The sequence below is a fragment of the Pelobates fuscus genome, chromosome 5 (assembly GCF_036172605.1).
Source record: "Pelobates fuscus isolate aPelFus1 chromosome 5, aPelFus1.pri, whole genome shotgun sequence".
In the NCBI taxonomy this organism is placed as follows: Eukaryota; Metazoa; Chordata; class Amphibia; order Anura; family Pelobatidae; genus Pelobates; species Pelobates fuscus.
Window position 1 is genome coordinate 319,091,040 of NC_086321.1, and position 20,116 is coordinate 319,111,155.

At 47.9% G+C, this 20,116-nt stretch overlaps 1 protein-coding gene across 1 annotated transcript; it reads left to right on the forward strand.

The window, feature by feature from the left end:
• The first annotated feature begins 18,260 nt into the window (after window positions 1–18,260).
• LOC134612914 (succinate--CoA ligase [ADP-forming] subunit beta, mitochondrial-like) lies at window positions 18,261–19,800 on the forward strand. The gene has a single exon (XM_063457375.1). The coding sequence runs from the start codon at window positions 18,267–18,269 to the stop codon at window positions 19,647–19,649; it is 1,383 nt and encodes a 460-aa protein (XP_063313445.1). The 5' UTR covers window positions 18,261–18,266; the 3' UTR covers window positions 19,650–19,800.
• Window positions 19,801–20,116: the final 316 nt, after the last annotated feature.

Sequence of the window (20,116 nt, forward strand, 5' to 3'; positions counted from 1 at the left end):
ACTAGTTTAGCCTCACGCTGAGGCGTGGCCTGTGTGCATTCGGTATTGTGTTGGCAATATGTGGGGAGAACAGGAACATAGGAGGGGGAAGGTAAGTTTAACTTGGAGTGGAGACTTAGAGTCCCCAGCCTTGCTACCCAGTGCCTGCACATTCCAGTTAGCATTCTCATGATTGTCATTATTCTTCCTTTAGGTGCTATTTCTACAGTTGGACGGGTCTGGTTTGTGACCGGTAATGTCTGAAGCATGGGGTACTCTACTAGTTGCGGGAACTTATGGCTTGAGGTTCCAGATTGCCCATTCTTTGTCGTATTTATTTCCCTGATCCTGGATCCTGCTAGTCATTCGCTCATAGGAGCTTATGACATCCATTCTATCTGTAATTGCCACTGGTGGGTACTGCTTTGCTTTTCCAGTTTTGGGCTAGTAGAATTTTTGCTACCGTATGTTTATTAGTACTTTCGTGTGGGGGGTGCAGTGAGAGCCCGGGTATCATATGTAGCAGGTAATGTTCTGGTCTCAACTGAATCAGGAGGCAGGTAGTGCTCATAATAAGGCCTTGTATCTTTTTCCAGAATGCTCCTAATGCCTGACATTCCCAAAACACGTGTAGCATGGTACCCGCACCCCCCTCACAGTGCCAGCAGAGCCCGGAGGAACCTTTGTAAATTTTTGCCAGTTTGTGTGGTACCTGGTACTATGTCATGGCTATTTTTCAGTATGCCTCCCATAGCGAAAGGCTCTTGGAAGCATTCTTTGTGTTTGTCATTGCCTCATACCATTGTGCCAGTGTCAGTTGGTTGCCTAGCTCTCCCTCCCATTGTGTCATATAGGATCGTACTTCACCTGATTGACCCTCCAGAAGGGCATTGTAGCACATGGACAGGGGTTTCCCTAGTTTGGTAGAGAGGACCTGAGTGATTAGCAGGGGTAGGTCTTTGGGCATTTCTTTTGTTCTGCGTGTGTGGGGTAGTAAGATGTTTTTTGTTCTAAGATAGAGGTACATGTCCCTTTGGGGTAGTGAAAATTTTCGCTGGAGATCAGGGAACGTTTGGATCTCGTCTCCCTCCAGTAGGTCCTTTACTTTATTTATGCCCCTGGCTATCCAACTCGCTGTGGGTTGGTCTGGGGAGAAGATGGTCATGGTCTCTAGTGGCGCTTCTCTGAAGAGCAGATGCAGGTCCACAATCAGGTGACTCCAAGTCCGCCATGAGCTCAGCAGGAAACGGGAGCAGTGTGGTAGGTATGCCCCATCAAGTTTGGCGGGGGCACTCGTCCACAATATGCAGGACGTGTTTTGTGAGTGCAGGTAGGCATCTTCCAGCGTTAGCCACAGAGGCTTTTGGGAGCTATCCTTGAGTCTCAGGATGAGTACGCCCTGTGCTAGAGATGAGGCTCTATAGTAGGTTTTAATGTCAGGTAGGCCCAGGCCCCCTTTGGTGAAGGGAAAGCCTAGGTTGCGCTGGGCTACTCTTGGGGGCTTTCATTTCCAGACATGTGCATTAATAACCGATTACATTAATTTGATCAGTTTGTTAGGAAGCGATATTGGAATCGTGCGGAAGAGGTATAAGATATGGGGCAGAGCCATCATTTTAATCGTATTTACTCGACCCAACCAGGAGATCTCTAGGTTCTCCCATTTTTCAAGGGTCGTTCGCATTTTGTGTACTACAGGATAATGGTTCTCTTTAGGGATGGTTTGGTGGGTTTTTGTCAGTTTGATCCCAAGGTATGTGAGGGATTATTTAAAGGTGTATTCGGAGGTTAGTTGTGTTTGTGTTTGGTGTGGCAGATTGATCGGTAATGCTTGTGTCTTGGCAGTGTTGTTCTTATAGAATGAAACCTCTCCATACTCTCTGAGTAGTTCTAGCAGTCCTGGGATGGAGCTGACGGGAGATGTGTTATGAACATGAGTATGTCGTCGGCAAATAAAGCCAACTTCTCTGTGCCGCCCGGGGTTGGCAGTCCTTGAATCAGTGTATTATCCTTTATGAGTCGTGTCAGGGGTTCAAGGCATAGAATAAAGATAAGTGGTGAAAGTGGACAGCCCTGGCGTGTGCCATTTTGTATGGTCAAGGGCGCTGACAGGAAGCCGGTGCTAAAGACCCTTGCCGATGGACTCTGATAAAGGGCCATGATACTTTTTAGAAAGGTCTGTGGAAGACCCATTTTAGCCAGGGTTTGTTCCATATATCCCCAGTGCAAGCGGTCGAACGCCTTTTTGGCGTCCAACGCCAGCACCAGGCCCTGTTGAGAGGAGTGGTTTGCCCAGTCAATGAGATTTAGAAAGTGGCGGGTGTTGTCCCCCACCTGCCTGCCCGGCACAAACCCTGCCTGTTCAGCGGAGATGAGCATGGGAAAGAGTGATTTGATCCTTGTAGCTAACATTTTGGCGTACAATTTAGTATCCGAGTTGAGAAGCGAGATTGGTCTCAGGTTGGCGCAGTGAGTGGGGGGTTTGTTAGGTTTTGGCAGTGTGACAATAAAAGCTTCCAGCATTTCCCAGGGCATTTTGCCAGTCTGCTTAATATCATTTTACAGTCGTAATTTGATGTAATAATAATTTGAGAGGCCATCTGGGCCCAGGGATTTACGCTTGGGGAGTGAGTTGATGGCTGCCCATAGTTCTTTGTCAGTAAAGGGACTGGTTAGGTATGCACTAAGGTCCGGGGATATACAGGGGAGGATGACTCTTTCCAAGAAGGAGTCTATTCCAGCCTTAGAAGGTTGGTGTGTCCCTGGGTCTGTGTGTAGTTGGTAAAGTGATGCGTAGTATTCCGCTAGTGTGTTCACTATGTCCTGAGGGTCGTAGAGTTTGTCTTCACGTTTGGAAACAATGTAGGGGATCTTGGGCTGGAGGTATTTTCGTTTCAAGCGGCCAGCTAGAAGCTTGCCAGCTTTGTTCCCTAGCGTGTAGTGAGTTTGTTTCAGATATCGCATATGTTTCTCTGTTGTTTGTAGTTGCAAATCGCGTAGTTTGGTCCTGAGTGTTTGTAGGCGTTTGTGGTTTTGCTTGGATGTATTTGATTTGTGGTCAGCCTCAATGTCTGCTATTTCCTGAGTGAGTTTGGTTTGTTCCGTGCACGCTGCTCTCTTGGTGTTTGCTCCCAGCTTGATAAATTCTCCCCTCATAACTACTTTGTGAGCTACCCATTGTGTAGTGAGTGTGGTTTCACAGTGTTCATGAACTTCAAATTATGCGTCTAGGGTATCACGTATTCGCTCGAAATGGTGAGGGGTCTCTAGGAGGGCCTTGTTAAGGCGCCAAGCTCCTCTCCATCTCGCTGGGTGCGGTATTTTCATTGTTATTATCAGAGGGGCATGGTCGGACCATGTGATAGGTCCAATGTGCATGTCAATGGTGTGCGGTAGCGTGCTTTCGTCAAAGAGGCATAGATCTATTCTGGAGTATGTCATATGGACTGGGGAGTAAAATGTATAGTCTCTCGCGCTCGGATATAGGTTGCGCCATACATCGTAACGCTCAGAAGAATTCAATAAGTTCGTTAAGTGTCGGCTCAGAGAAAATTATGGCTGCTTTGGTGGTCGGTTTTGGGCCCTCTGTGTGTCTACGTGTGGGTCAGGGGTGCAGTTAAAGTCTCCGCATACGATGGTGTGCCCTGACTGGTATTGGTCTAATTTGCAGAACACCTTAGTTAGAAAATCCTTCTGTGTGTCATTTGGGGCATACAGGGAGGCAACCGTCATTTGGAGGCCATTTAGGGAGTCCACTAATATAAGCAACCTGCCATCTTTACTGATAAATTGTTTGGTGGGCGTAAAAACCCAGTCTCTGTGAAAATAAAGTGAGACCCCTTTGGATTTAGTGTTGGACATGGCATGGTAGGCCTGAGGGAATTAACTGACCCTGAAGATTGGTGGTTTGCGTATGCTAAAGTGAGTCTCTTGTAGACATACTATAGCCGCCTTGGATTTGGCCATTTCTTGGGCTGCCAGCCTGCGTTTGTGTGGGCTGTTGAGACCCTTAACATTTATGGAAATAATTTTTAAAGTGTTATCCATTCGGTGTGGGTAGTGGCATGCTAAATCGTGAGAAGCGTGTTTGTCTTGATGGTGGCATAGCTCGGCTCGGGGGGGGGGGGGGGGGTATGGTAGGGAAAATAAGGGGTAATACTGGGGATAACATAAACAACCATTTCTTAACAGAACTAAAGTATTTACATAGCGCCCTCATTGCGATCGGCGCCTTCTCTGGTTGAGGCGCAGACCAGCATGCTGTGCCAATGCCTACGCTCATCCTTGGGGTGCGCTCGGTGGTAGGAGCGGGGTGTGGATAATTTACATGTTAATTGTGGTTACACAGCCCTTTCATAGTAAACATCGCTTCGCCCACATATACATTACATTATTATAGCATTATAACATTGGAACACTCCCAGGATCTCCTCCCTCCTCCCGCCAATGCTTATTCAGTTACAACACATGGCCCAGTATTAAGTGCACTATGTACAGTTTCCCCATGTTGTCTGTGTTGGATTGCATATCTCATAGTTACGTGGGGTTGGGTGGCACAGTGTCCCCAAATCAGCTTTTATCGGTGAAGGAAAGAGTCCCAGGAGCACAGTCTTTTATGCTTTGGTCGGCGACCCCGCCATCCGCCATTCTCCTTGCGGTCTTTGTTGTGATGCAGTAGCGGCCGCTACCGTCGATTGTGTTGGGAACAGTCCCCATTCTCGTATGAGGCGCATGCCTACCTCCGGTTCATTTACCATGTGGTTTTTGCCGTTCCTCCATACGAGTATTTTCGTCGGGTATCCCAATCTATATTGAATGTTGTGGTTCATCAGTGTTTTCGTCACTGTGATGAATTCTCTTCTCCGGGCCATTGTTAAAACCGATAGGTCCGCATATATATTGATGGTAGTGTATGGTTCGGGTAGTTTGTCAAGTTTGCGTGACGCTGTTAACAGAGCGTTCATGGAGGTGAAGTAATGAAATCTAGCAACCACGTCGCGAGGTGTATCTTCTGCTAACCTTGGTGGTCGTGGTAGTCGGTGGGCTCGGTCTAGGAGCCATGCTCCGTCAGCTATATCAGGCTGTAAGGTCGTGCAAAGCCCTTTGATAAATGAGAAGAGTTCTTCTGTGCCTAACATTATTCCTACGGGACCGGTCTTCTAAGTCAGCTAGCTTGCGTTTGAGCTGATTTTGTTCTTCTGCTAAGTGCTGCACTGTGTTTGCCAGCGCATTCTGCTCGGTGTATATGTCTTCTGTGCGGGCTTCTAGCTGATTAGTGCATTCGCCCAGGTCAGAGATCTCTCTTTTGATCTCACTGGTTGCTCTCTTGAGGTCGGATTGCAGAGTGACTCTAAAGTCTTGCAGCATAAGGTACAGCCGTTTCTCCGTTACCGGAGCATCAGTGTATGGGCTGGAGTCCCCTTCTGAGTCGAGCGAGCCTTCAGTAGGCTGTGTCCGTCGTCGCCATCTTGTGTAGGCCGCACGCGGTCTTTTCTTGCGGGTCGGATTTGGTCCGTCAATTTTCTTTGTTTGGCGGGTGCCATCATGAAGGCTGCTTCCCCAGGCTTGGTAGTCACTGGTGGGGCTGTGTGTGATCAGGGCCGTCTTTAATAGTGATTGGACCCTGGGCAAGCATTTGCTTGGGCCCCCTGGACCCTGCTGCCCTCCCACTCCCTGGCATGCAATCATGCCTTACACTCCAACCCAGTGGCGGAACTAATGCAGAGAAGCCCTGGTACAAGAAAGTTGTTTGGGCCTCCCCCTCTAGCACAAGAGTGGCGAAAAGATACATCCCCATCTGTCATACAACTCCCACAATGCTATGCCACCTGGGGATCTATACTTTGCCCATCTTTGTAGGGTTGTATTTGTGTGCAGTGTTTGTGCATTTGAATGTAAGCCTGTTTTTGTATAGAGTATATGTGTGCATGTAGAGGTGTATTTGTATGTACTATTACAATTGGAATGCAGAGGTGTACTTGTGTGTAGTGTTTTGTGTTTGAATGCAGGTGTGCAACTGTGAGTTGGTGTATGCATATCATTTTGGCATTTTAATACTGGGTTTTGTTTGTATGTAATATTTGCCTTCAGGGTTGTTATAGGATGTAGTGTTGTCTTCTAAACATTTGTGTATAGTATTGGTGTTTGAGTAAAGGGTGTGTTTTATATATAATATTGGAGTTTGAAATCAGGGGTGTGTTTGTATGTAATGTTTGTGTTATCAGGGATGTGTTTGCATGTTGTTTTTGATTGCTGGGATGTATACACATACACAGTTACATACACATTAACACACATATACACATACTGACACATGCACATACCTTGACACACAGATACACACACTGGCACATGCACACAAATTCTGATATACACACTGGCACATAAACACTCAGATACACACCGACACTGAAGCCCATGGAACAACGCAGTAGGAGGAGTGGGCCTTGACAGAGCCAGGAAGTGGGCAGGTGCTAGTGTTTGGGGGTTGGATTAGTTTAATGGAGCTTGGGGGCGGAGACAGGGAGTATAAAGAGCAGCCATTTTAGAATAGGGGCCATTTTAATCAGAGCCTTTCTTACTTGTAAATTGTGTCAGGTCGGCGAGGTTCTTTTTCTTTGTCGTTTCTGCAGGATTATGGCGTCGCTAGATGAGATTCTGGATGGTGTTCGGGCAGCGGTGAAGGACAGAGGACTGGATTGGCTTCATCAGCAGTTGGGGACTGCCGGGCCTGCTCCTGCGGTACCGGCCCGTCGACCGGCAAGGAGGACGAGACCACCTCAGCGTTTGAGCCCGGGCGCTGGGCCTGCAGCGCGGCGGCGGAGGAGCCCTTCAGCGGGAAGTGGGGTGACCGACGGTCCGGGTGAGCCCCGGTCAACAGAGCCAGGCAGGCACACGGCTCGCTCCGGTGGGCGCGGCAGCGGCCTGGCGAGGACGGCCGCGCAGCGCATGGTGGCGGATGGATCTAAGCCACGCGGTTCCGCGGCTGGCAGGAGGAACGGTCCGGGCGGATCTCGGAAGACGGCCGGGACGGAGGCCAGGCTGGCTGGGAGACATGTGAGCGGCGGCACAAAGCGGACACGTCCCGGTGAGTCAGCCACTAGTGCGAATGCTGGAGGGCAGGGGTGTGATGGTGATGGCGGATGTATGACGGCCCCTCAAGCTGTGGGGGGAGGCCAGGACAGCAGTGTGAGGGCAGGGACGTCTCAGGCTGAGGCAGGTCAGGGAGACAGAGGCAGGGACAAGGGGACCTCACAAGAAGCGAGTAGGTCTGGGCACACGGCAGGCTGCCAGGATAGCGGAGATGAATCGGACATGGGGCAGACGGCCGAGGAGAGGCCAGGCTCGGCACTGACAGTTGAGGGACAGGGTGCTCAAACTGTTAAGCTGGTTAGGGATGTCAGCGGTAGGCGGGAGGGCCCATCTGGCCGCTCCCAGGGTCAGCTTCATGACAGGGAGGCCTCAGGGAGTGAGTGGAGAGCAGAACGACGCTTCTCTGGCGTCAGGCGCAGCGTTTCGAAGAGCAGAGCAAGGAGTTCAGGGAGCAGGGAAGGATCACCTGCGCGGAGCGGGTGCAGCTTAGCAGGCTCATGTTGCAGGAGGCGTGATTCCAGGGATAGCATGAGGAGGAGTCAGCGGAGAAGATCGGGTTCGCCGGGAGAGAGGCTCAGTGATCGGTGGAGGGGATCATCTCGTGAGGGCAGTCGCCCTGCGAGACGCAGCGTTGCGGAGGAGGATTGGGAGGAACGTAGGGAGGAAAGGCGGGTGAGGAAGGTTCAGGACAGACTACCCAGATTTCCTTCTCCCTACAGGTCTCGGAGCAATACCCCTACGGTCTCGAGGCGAGTCCAGGCAGATGGGAGTCGGCGACAACGGGATTCTCCGGTGCCTGAAAAGGTGGACGGAAGGACAGCGCCTCTGCAGCCAGTTACGGCCAGAGGTTCGAGTGGTGAGTTCGCACACACACGACACCCAGGACAGTTGTTAAATGATTTAAGAACATTCTTAGATTCTTGGTCTGGGAAAGAGGGGTCGCCTGCGCAGTTCGGGAAGGTGTGGGCACGTGAGAGTAGCCGGGACATAGCTACAGGGCTCGGGGTTACACAGCTGTCCGTGCATGGCGGAGGTGAGTCCGGAGCCGGGGCTGATTTGTCTGGGTTGGAAGGAGGGGGCGAAGAACGGGAGGTAGGTGATGTCCCGGATGCGGCGCGGCAGAATGTGCACGTGTCCTTCGCGGGCCCCCTCGGATGTCATTTAAAAATAGAAGTGAAGGAGAAGATATGGAAAGGTGAGTTTGTGGAGATATTTTCCCTCCTTCCCCTAGAGGAGTTTTTAGACTTGAAGGAGGAGGATAAGAAGGATGCTAAAAAGGAGGAAGAGGAGAAAAGGCGGAGGTATCGCAAGATACCTAAGACCTTTGGGAATTGGTTGAGGGCCTTCTGCATTCTAGCTAGCGTAATCGGGGAGAAGGCGCCGGGGCGTTGCTCAGAACTATTCTGTTATTTGGACGGGATAGGTGACGCGTACCGTACCTACGGAGGTTTGGCTTGGTGGAGGTACGACGAACAATTTCGTCAGCGGCTGGCAGCGAATGCGAGCATGCGGTGGGACCAAATGGACCTGCCGTTATGGATGCGCCTTATGATGGCCCAGAAGGCGGCGCCCTTTCCTGGGGCAGCCGGCACGGCCTCAGGGGCCGGGTCGGCTGGGCAAAAGAAAGGTTTCTGTTGGATGTTCAACGAAGGACATTGCAAATGGGGAAATAATTGCAGGTTCCGGCACGAATGCTCAGGCTGCGGGGGGTCCCACGGTGTCAACCGTTGTTTCAAAAAGGGTAAGTCTGGCGGGGGAAGCGGGCCCGCAGGGGCGGCAGCCACCGCAGCTCCCGTTGGGAGCGTCTCCGGTGAAAATAGACGCGATGTTGCCTTGGCTAAGGCGATACGTTAACAAGGAAGATGCTATTTTCTTGTGGCGGGGTTTTCGGGAAGGGTTCTTTATTCCCTACGTAGTTAGGGGACCTGGTACGTTATGTGGGAATCTTAAGTCAGTGCGGGAACACCCAGAGGTGGTGAGGGACAAGCTAAGTAAGGAAGTGCAACTGGGGAGGATGGCGGGGCCGTTCTCGGCACCGCCATTGCCCGATTTGCGAATATCCCCGTTGGGCGTGGTCCCCAAGAAGGAGGCAGGCAAATTCAGGTTGATTCACCATTTATCGTACCCAAAAGGGGCTTCGGTGAATGATGACATCGACACGGCTCTTAGCTCCGTCTCTTATACGTCATTTGACAAGGCAGTCGAGTTGGTTCGGAGGCTGGGGCATGGTGCACTGATGGCAAAGGTGGATGTGGAAGCGGCATTTCGACTGCTCCCGATACACCCGGACTGCCATCATCTGCTCGGGTGTTGTTTTGAAGGGGAATATTTTGTTGATCTGTGCCTGCCTATGGGGTGTTCGATCTCGTGCGCCTATTTCGAGAAGTTTAGTACCTTCTTGGAGTGGGTTGTGCGGACGGAATCGGCAGAGGGTGCGGTGGTGCATTACCTAGATGATTTTCTTTGCGTGGGCCCGAGGGATTCGGACCGCTGTAAACAGATATTGGACGTGTTTCAGTGGGTGGCGCATAAAGTAGGGGTCCCCTTGGCGGAGGACAAGACGGTGGGGCCTACGACGTGCCTTAGTTTTTTGGGATTAGAAATTGACTCCTGTAAATGGGAATGCAGGTTACCGGGGGACAAATTGTCACGGCTGCGGGAGCTAGTGGCCACGGTAGGGAGGGCCAAGAAAGTGACACTGCGAGGGCTCCAATCGCTGGTGGGGAGCCTTAATTTCGCGTGCCGGGTCATACCCATGGGGAGGGTTTTCTGTAGGCGCCTCGCGCGAGCTACGAGTAAGGTGCGGCTGCCGTCGCATTACATTAGGGTTTCGGCGGATATGAAGGCAGATTTAATGGTGTGGGACCGGTTCTTGCAGGATTTTAACGGAACGGTGATTTTTCGAGAGCCGGCGGCATCGGGGGAGGTTGTTGGTTTGTACACCGACGCTTCTGGCAGCGTAGGCTTTGGGGCTTACCTGGGGGGTCACTGGTGCGCTGAGCCATGGCCGGAGGCCTGGAGGCAAAGCTCGCTGATTAAAAATCTGGCGTTTCTGGAGCTATTCCCGGTAGTGGTAGCGGTGAGTTTGTGGGGACGGGTGTTATCCAACAAGCATATTATATTTCACTCAGATAACATGGCGGTCGTACAGGCGATCAATAGTTTGTCGGCGTCGTCCCCCCCAGTTTTGTGTTTGCTGCGGCGTTTTGTCCTTCTTTGTATGTCTTCTAATTTGGTGTTTAGGGCTAGGCACATCCCTGGTATGTTGAATGTGGTAGCTGACGCGCTTTCTCGTTTTCAGTGGGAACGATTTCGGGAAGCGGCGCCGGAAGCTTTGGCACAGGGGCGGCTTGCCCTGGCGAGATGTGGCAGCTCGGGACCGCATGCTTGGGGAGTGTATAAAGAATTCTCTTGCGCCGAGCACGTGGTCTGGCTATGTCAAGGTGTGGAAAGAATGGGACGAGGCGGTACAGCAGGTAGGGGGTGACAGTTCGCAAGGGCAGAGGGTGGACGTGCTGTTGTGGGTACTGTGTCGCTTGTTTGCTAAACAAGCGTCGCCGGCCGTGATAGATAGGTGCATGTCCGCCATGGCGTTTTTGTTCAAGTTCAACGGGTGGGAGGACATTACGAAGAATTTTCGAATACGCCAGGCTTTGAAGGGCTTTAAGAAGGGTAAGAAGCTCGCGGACCCGAGGCGACCGGTGTCGTTTTCGGTTTTGCAAAACCTGTTAAGTGTGTTGATTGATTTGTGTAATTCCCCTTTCGAAGTGACACTATTTTCCGGGGCGTTTGTCTGGGCGTTTTTTGGGGCTTTTCGCATTAGTGAGCTGGTGAGTGCCAACAAGTTGGGGAACGGCGGTTTAATGTTCAAGGACGTGATCGTGGGTATTGATCAGGTGCAGATATGGCTGCGCCGGTCTAAAACGGACGTGTACGGCAAGGGCCGTGCGGTGGTACTGTATGAGTTGCCAGGATCAGAGGCTTGCCCGGTGGCTTGTGGCAAAAGGTACTGTGAGGTGCGGCCAGAAGGTAAGAGTTGTTTCTTTTTACACGCCGATGGTTCAGCGTTGTCGAGATTTCAGTTTCTGCGGATTTTTCGAATGGGTCGGCAGAGAATGGGTTTAGAGCCGAGTCAATTTGGGACGCACTCCTTTCGCATTGGGGCAGCGACGGAAGCTGCGCGTTTAGGTCTGGGGGACGAGAAGATCAAGCAAATTGGGAGGTGGGAGTCCGTGCGATTCCGCTCGTATGTAAGGCCTGATATGTTGGTGTAATTGCTAGGGTGCAAGTATCTGGGGATGGGGACGTTGCCTTTTTCTGCCACTAACTTTGTCTCTTTTCAGGTTTGAAAGTTTGGTTGCTGGGCCACTCGTATGTGTACTGGGCGGAGAAGAGGGCCGCAGTTCGCAGAAGCGGATCACAGCTGGGCTTTCCTTTGGAACGAGTGACTCTATGTTGGTTTGGTTTCAGGGGGGCAAGTTGGCAGAGTTTGTGTAATTTTTTGTTTCAGAAAGTGGTTGGAGGGTCGGTCCCGGATGTGGTATTGATTCATGGTGGAGGGAACGACCTAGGTGGGATTCCACAAAGGGAATTGGTGAGAAGGATGAAAAGGGATGTAGATCGGCTGAGGGAGCTGGTTCCTGGCGTGGTGGTGGTGTGGTCTGAAATGGTGCCGCGTTTTGCGTGGCGGCACGCCAGGGACCCGGCTGCAATAGCTCGATCGAGGGGTAAGGTGAATAAGATGATGTCAGTTTTCATTAGACGTTCTGGGGGCGTAGTGGTGCGTCACAGAGAGTTGGAGGGCATGTTACCTGGGTATTTCAGGAGGGACGGTGTACACCTGTCAGATGTGGGGAACGATTTGTTGAACCTTGGGTTCCACGAAGGTATTGAGCAGGCCCTGTTTAGGTGTGGTGGGGGTCGCACATGCGCTTAAGGAGGTCAAGCCATGTGCTGTGGCGGAACAGGGCATAGGAGAAATTGGAATTTGGCGTAGAGTTTGGACTGGACAGGCCGAGGTGTAGGCCTGATGGAATTAAGGACTGGTTGGTTCTAGCTCTTCGGTGGCGACGAACCTGTGGGTGTAGGGGTGTCTGAGGTACACCCCTACAGTTAACAATATGATGTGGGGCCTCTTTGGTAGGCCGTGTTTCAAGTGAATTGTTATTTGTTATATATTGTTCAATTGGTGGGGTCATTGTCAGGGGTACTGTGTGGGGGGTATAGTAAGTTAATGTATAGTTGGACAATGACCCCAAATTATGTTAATTTATGATAATTTAATTAATAATTTAATTAATAAAAGCTGTGGACTTTATACTCCAACAGAATTAACTGTGTCCGTGTCTTATTCAGTTTAAGGTTATAGTACATACGAATATCGTCTGTACAAAGGTTTATATAAAAGTTTAGCACATGCCGAATAACGTCTGTGCAAATGTCATGAAGCCCATGGAACAACGCAGTAGGAGGAGTGGGCCTTGACAGAGCCAGGAAGTGGGCAGGTGCTAGTGTTTGGGGGTTGGATTAGTTTAATGGAGCTTGGGGGCGGAGACAGGGAGTATAAAGAGCAGCCATTTTAGAATAGGGGCCATTTTAATCAGAGCCTTTCTTACCTGTAAATTGTCCCACCCACCCTCCCTTGGGTTAACAGTTCCGTTTCAGTCACAGCGGCGGAACAGGGCATAGGAGAAATTGGAATTTGGCGTAGAGTTTGGACTGGACAGGCCGAGGTGTAGGCCTGATGGAATTAAGGACTGGTTGGTTCTAGCTCTTCGGTGGCGACGAACCTGTGGGTGTAGGGGTGTCTGAGGTACACCCCTACAGTTAACAATATGATGTGGGGCCTCTTTGGTAGGCCGTGTTTCAAGTGAATTGTTATTTGTTATATATTGTTCAATTGGTGGGGTCATTGTCAGGGGTACTGTGTGGGGGGTATAGTAAGTTAATGTATAGTTGGACAATGACCCCAAATTATGTTAATTTATGATAATTTAATTAATAATTTAATTAATAAAAGCTGTGGACTTTATACTCCAACAGAATTAACTGTGTCCGTGTCTTATTCAGTTTAAGGTTATAGTACATACGAATATCGTCTGTACAAAGGTTTATATAAAAGTTTAGCACATGCCGAATAACGTCTGTGCAAATGTCAAGTTACACACTGGCACACACATACACACAGATACACACACTCTGACATACATGTGATACTTTTTATGTTTGCAGCAGGGCAGAAGCAGAGAGTTGGAGGAGGCACAAAGCTTGTACATGCTGATGATGTGGCAAGGCAAGCTGGTACTGTTATATGTAATGCACAACAAAAATAAAGAATTAAAACATAAAATAAACACTGTGCTTAAATGCAACTGCAGCAATAATTAAACTCATCTAAACAGGGAAAAAAGCAGTGAGTGGGGGCACAGGGTAAAAAAGCAGTGGGGGGGAGGCAGGAGCAGTGAGTGGGGGCACCGAGAAGCAGTAACACACACTGCACTAACACACACTGCAGTGACACACAAACACACACTGCAGTAACCCACAAACACACACTGCACTAACACACACTGCAGTAACACACAAACACACACTGCACTAACACACACTGCACTAACACACACACATACTGCTCCCCTGCACTAACACACACTGCAGTAACACAAACACACACTGCACTAACACACACTGCAGTAACACTAACACACACTGCACTAACACACACTGCAGTGACACACAAACACACACTGTAGTAACCCACAAACACACACTGCACTAACACACACTGCAGTAACACACAAACACACACTGCACTAACACACAAACACACACTGCACTAACACACACTGCACTAACACACAAACATACTGCTCCCCTGCACTAACAAACACTGCACTAACACACACACACATACTGCTCCCCTTGCACTAACACACTACACACACAGCACCCCCTGCACTAACACACAAACACACTACACCCCCTGCACTAACACAAAAACACACTGCATACACTCTATACCCCTACATACACACTACAGCCCCTGCATTAACACACAATACACACTCTATATCCCTATATCCACACTGCACCTCCTGCACTTACACACAAACACACTACACACACTATTCCCCTGGCACTCACATACACACACTAAACACACTCTATACCCCATAAACCTACACTACACTCCCTGCACTCTCATACGTTATACCCCTATAAACACACACATTACACCCCCTGCATGCACCCACACTAATTTATATCCCCTATAAATACATATTCTGCACCCCCTGGACACACACTACACCACCTATGCATACATTATCCCCCCTATACACATGTGCTTTACAGTTCCTATATGCATACACACACTAGAGCCCCTAGATACACTCACAAACACACAGTACAGCACACACTCCACAGGCCCTATATAAATACACACACACAAACATACATACTTTACAACCCAGAGACACAGGCCCTTTCTGGCCCCTCCCCTAATAGTGGGCTGCTCTGCCTTTAATTGCCCGGGCTGAATTTTTGTCCCAGTCCGGCCCTGCCTGGCAGGCAATGTTTTACCATCAGGTGCCTGCTGCCGAGCTGACCAACTCTCTCACCACCATAATAGCAGCAGCCGCGTTTTTTTTCACTAGGACTGGCAACAGGCACCACTTTTATTAGGTGCGTGCTGCCATGCTTTGTCTCTCCAAAGCTGGCTCCCTCATTCCTCACTCAGGTGTCTGTCTTATTAAGGCAGGCACTGTTTCAACCACCAAGTGCCTGCCTTATCAAGATTAACATAGCTGCACCTTGACACATTATCTAACTTCTGAACTGCCTGTGTGGTTTAATTTATATGTGACTGACAAACCAGAAAATGTGTGAAAGGTTCAGTAAACAAAAATCCACTGGTAGAATAGGACTCCTTAAGCTGTCACTCCCTGCTCACTTCTGAAGAGAATGACCAGCCTTTTTTTTTTCATGTGGTGGTAGCGGCAGCGGTGGCAGCCATGACAGTAAGGAATATACATTTGAGCCAAGTATCTGATGTATCAATATTGTTGAATATTTATTCACATCAAATGATTCTTTAGAGTATTTAAACACTGATTATTGCAATGTTTGGTATGGAGTGATAAAGGTCAGAGATGGTGACCGAAACGTTGCCCTATATAATGCTTCATTACAAAGCTGTTACAAATTCATTTTGTTGAGTGCCTGGAGCGTCTTTTAATTTATTATCAGGTAGGGCAAAACATCAATGTGATTGGCTACCTTGATGTTCGGTCATCCTGGGGTCAATCTAAATCTAAATTGAGGGCTACAATTAGGGTTAGGCATGTCTCTAGTAAGACCCATTAGTGGCCACCACACTTGGCAAAGATATACATATCAGGGATTGCCGTACTCTGCAGCAGTAGCAGAATTTCAGGGGTCTTTTCAGTAGTGGGACGTGCATGGTCTGTGATGATTACCCAGAAAATGACACATTTAGGAAAAATCACAATTAAATGTAATACATCAAATAGCTTTGGCTGGGTTGGTAAAACAATGGTTCAAACAATCTCTCAAAATACTGATAGTAAAGATTCCCTGATGTGTCTGCTTTCTACAAATGTTTTATCTGTTTTAAATTCTAACTACTATACTGCTTAACTTCTCCCAACCCCTGGGGGAAGTCACATTCCCAACTCACTGAAAAATGATATACAAACTGGAGGGATATCATTGATTCATTTATCAGATTCAATTACAGCTGAAAAAATAAAAATAAAAGCTAAAAACAAACAGCTTTATATGTTGACAGTGCTCAATACAATTTATACAAATACACAAGAGCATATATAGCTAAACTATGTTTGATTTTATACTTACATTTTATTACAGATATGTAAGCAGAAAATTAATTATGTGAAGAGAACTAGAGAATAAATAATAGTGTAGTATTTAAAACTGTAATTGTGATAAGTAAAATAAAAGATGTACACTCACACTTTCCTGGAGCTTCAATACAGCTCCAGTGTATGCGCGGAATAAGCCCCGCCTATGGATCAAGTGCAGAGGCAATTCTTCAAGTTATAGGTGTGGTAGGGTGTATCCTCATAAAAACAAACAAATAGAAATTGTATATGGTCATGTATATAGAGCTATGAAGTAAGGGTAGGTAAAAACTATAAAATGTACACTCACGTGTAATGGAGCCATAAAACCTGGCTCCTCTGATAGCGCTTGAAATGGTATGATCCCCACTCAAGGATACCGGTGTAAATATAAATTCTTCCGTCCGTGTATATGTGGAGATAAACAAACAGAACCACAATAGTGAACACCGTAAAAAGGAGTTTAAGCAGAAATAAATAAGTTAAACCTACTCACATGCTAAAGAGCAAGTTCCGGATTGCTCAATCCAAAGCGCTTGGGTGGTATGATCCCCACCAGGGATATAGCTCCAAACAATCCAACAGCAGCAAAGATAGGTTCAATTAAAAAAGGACTTTAATGTAAAAAAAACAATACACTTAACGCGTTTCTCCTCGGATAGGCTTTATCAAAAGTGTGTACAAATACAAAAAGAGAAGTCCTGCGCTCATTGGAGTAACTAAATGACCTCCATTTGTTTAACCCCTTAAGGACACATGACATGTGTGACGTGTCATGATTCCCTTTTATTCCAGAAGTTTAGTCCTTAAGGGGTTAAATATACATAGGATTAAGGAGAGAGCACAGGTAACTTTTTTTTCTTTTTTACTATATGTATTGGAGCTGATGTGTACTGTGGTCATTGCTAGCACACCACTGCGCGGTGGGTGGGGGCCATAAATTACAATGGGGGGCACCTACTGCCCCCCCCTCCCCCGGGCTCCCACCTGGGGGTGGAATGATAATGAGGGGCGGGGGACCTTCTCTCCTTCCCTCTCCGGCCCCCACCCCTGGGCTGCGGGTGGGGACCATAATGATAATGTGGGGGGGGGACCTACTGTCCTCCCCCCCGGCCCCCATCCCTGGGCGGCGGGTGGGGGCCCTAAGTCAAATCCTCCCCCCATCAAAGGTGACTAGTGGTCCCCAAGCCCCTAGTCATCCACCCCCCCCCACCCAAATAAAAAGACCCCTGCCTACCCCCCTCACTCTCAAAAATAGGGGAATAAAATTACTACCCTGTAAAGTAAAATTAAACTTACCATTCGACGTCTTCTTTTTTCTAAAATCTTTATTTTTCAGCCCCAAAAAAGGCCAAATAAAAATCCATTATACCCGTCGAACTTAAAAATAAAATAAAAAACCCGAGCGCAAAAAAAAAACCTGATGAAAAAGAAAAAACCCGAGCGCAAAAAAAATAATCCATCTTCACCCATGGAGGGTGAAGCTCCAGACTGAGCTCCGCAGGGCGGAGGGAGGCTTATAAAGCCTTGCCCTGCCCTGTAATTAGGCTAAGAACACTCTGATTGGTGGGTTTAAGTCAATCCGAGTGCTCTTTGTCATTTTACACAGCGTGGGAAAATTCCAAAGAACTTTCCCACGCTGTGTAAAATGACACAGAGCACTGTGATTGGATGGTCCGCGCAGGGGTGGGGGCCGGATAGTAGTTTTTTTTTTTACAGTGAGCAGCCACAGGCTGTTTAGTAGACATGCCCCTACTCGCAGTATAGCGAGTAGGGGCATTCAGGAGATCAGTGTTAGTTTGTTCATCTGATTTTTCTATTCATTCATTCGTCTGTCTGATGAATGAATGAATAGATGAAATTCCCGTTCGCATGTCCAGGTGTTTAACTGGGCATGTGCGGGTATCTCAGCGCTATCTAGTGTGGGCAGATGACGTGTCCCACAGGGACTTCATCTACCCACACAAAGATGGCGGCGCCCTGAATAAAGATCGGGGCAGAAAATAAAGATTAATAAATAGGTAATATGGGGGGCTTAGGGGCATTTGGGGGTAACTAGGGGGTCAATTGGATGTAGTGGAGGCAGGAGGGGGGTTAAACAAAAACGGGATTCGGCATGACAGTGCCGCTTTAAGGGTTAACAAGTATATAGGGGTGTATATAAAAATACCCCATTTCTGTCTCATTAGAGATATCTTTGCCAGAAGCTCAAGGAAGCAAGGTGAAGGGTTAGAGTAGGACCCGTCCAGGGTCGGCATAGAGGTCTAAGCATACAACTGACATGTGAAAAAACATATTTTTGACACAGACAACATGGCGGTCTCCATCATGTACAGCCGGCTGTCAGCGGGACTGAGGAGCCGGGCGCCCCGGGCCGCCCTCGGCTCTGCCGTTCAGGTGCTCAGTGGATTTCCTGGACTTTTTGGTGGTCATGGCTTGCAAGCACAACAGCAGAGGAACCTTTCACTGCATGAGTATCTTAGCATGGATCTGTTGAAAGATGCTGGAATTGCCATACCAAACGGCTTTGTTGCAAAAACACCAGAGGAGGCTTATTTAGTTGCAAAAGAAATAGGTTCGAAAGATCTGGTTGTAAAAGCGCAAGTGTTGGCTGGTGGCAGAGGTAAAGGTACCTTTGAAGGTGGTCTTAAAGGAGGAGTGAAGATTGTTTATTCTCCAGAAGAAGCCAAAGACATTTCCTCACAAATGATTGGGAAGAAACTATTTACAAACCAGACAGGAGAAAAGGGCAGGATATGCAATCACGTATTTATTTGTGAGCGACGATATCCCAGGAGGGAGTACTACTTTGCAATCACCATGGAGAGATCTTTTCAAGGTCCTGTGCTGATTGGAAGCTCCCAAGGAGGTGTTAATATTGAAGATGTTGCTGCTGAGAATCCAGATGGCATTTTAAAGGAGCCCATTGATATTGTGGAAGGTATCAAGAAAGAGCAGGCTGCCAGGCTTGCTGAGAAAATGGGCTTCCCAGCAAATATAATAGATGAGGCTGCACAGTGTATGGTCAATCTGTATAATCTGTTTATGAAATATGATGCCACAATGGTGGAAATAAATCCAATGGTGGAAGATTCATCAGGAAGAGTTATGTGCATGGATGCAAAGATCAATTTTGACACTAATGCAGCATATTGCCAGAAGGAAGTGTTTGATCTCAGGGACTGGTCACAAGAAGACGAACGAGACCAACAAGCAGCAAAGGCTGACCTCAACTACATTGGACTGGATGGCAACAATGGATGTCTTGTGAATGGAGCTGGTTTAGCAATGGCTACAATGGATTTAATAAATCTTCATGGAGGAACACCAGCAAATTTCCTAGATGTTGGAGGAGGTGCCAAGGTTCACCAAGTAACAGAAGCATTTAGACTAATTACGTCTGATAAAAAGGTTCTAGCTATCCTGGTTAATATTTTTGGTGGCATTATGAGATGTGATGTTATTGCGCAAGGCATCATAATGGCTGTGAAAGACCTTGAACTGAGGGTGCCTATTGTCGTTCGTTTGCAAGGTACAAGGGTTGATGATGCCAAAGCACTGATAACTGCCAGCGGTCTGAAAATTCTTGCTTGTGATGACCTTGATGAAGCTGCAAAAATGGTTGTAAAGCTTTCAGAAATCGTATCATTGGCAAAACAAGCACAAGTGGATGTGAAATTCCAGTTACCAATCTAAAGCTTCCCAAAAAGAATTTTGTTGAATTTGAACATTTTTTGTGTTTTTTTTTTCTCTCTCCTTTTTCTTTCTAAACTTTAATTAAATGCTTTATGACTGTAAAATAGTTTGTGTTTAAACTGAGTTGCTGCTCTTTAAATCATTGTCACTTTACATATGTATTGGAACTGTTTTTACATTCTAGACTAGTTATTCATCACATTGCATCGCGTTGAAGCCAACTGCTGTATTGTAATTATCAGACATGCATTCATGTAACAGACATTCTGTGACTGGATGCTTGTTAGCTACATGCATCTTTAAATGTATTAATGTGTGTGGCAGAGTAGATAATCATATGACACTTATCGATTATAGAATATCAGATCAGGATGATACTTTTGAAAGCCACTATAGTAATGGTGTTTTCATATTCGAAACGGGAATATGTGGTTCATTTAAATAGTACAGTCCTAAATTGTGGCTTA

Bases quoted from the DNA above. Each gene is read 5' to 3' on its own strand.
- LOC134612914 (XM_063457375.1), top strand. From the start codon at position 18,267: ATGGCGGTCTCCATCATGTACAGCCGGCTGTCAGCGGGACTGAGGAGC.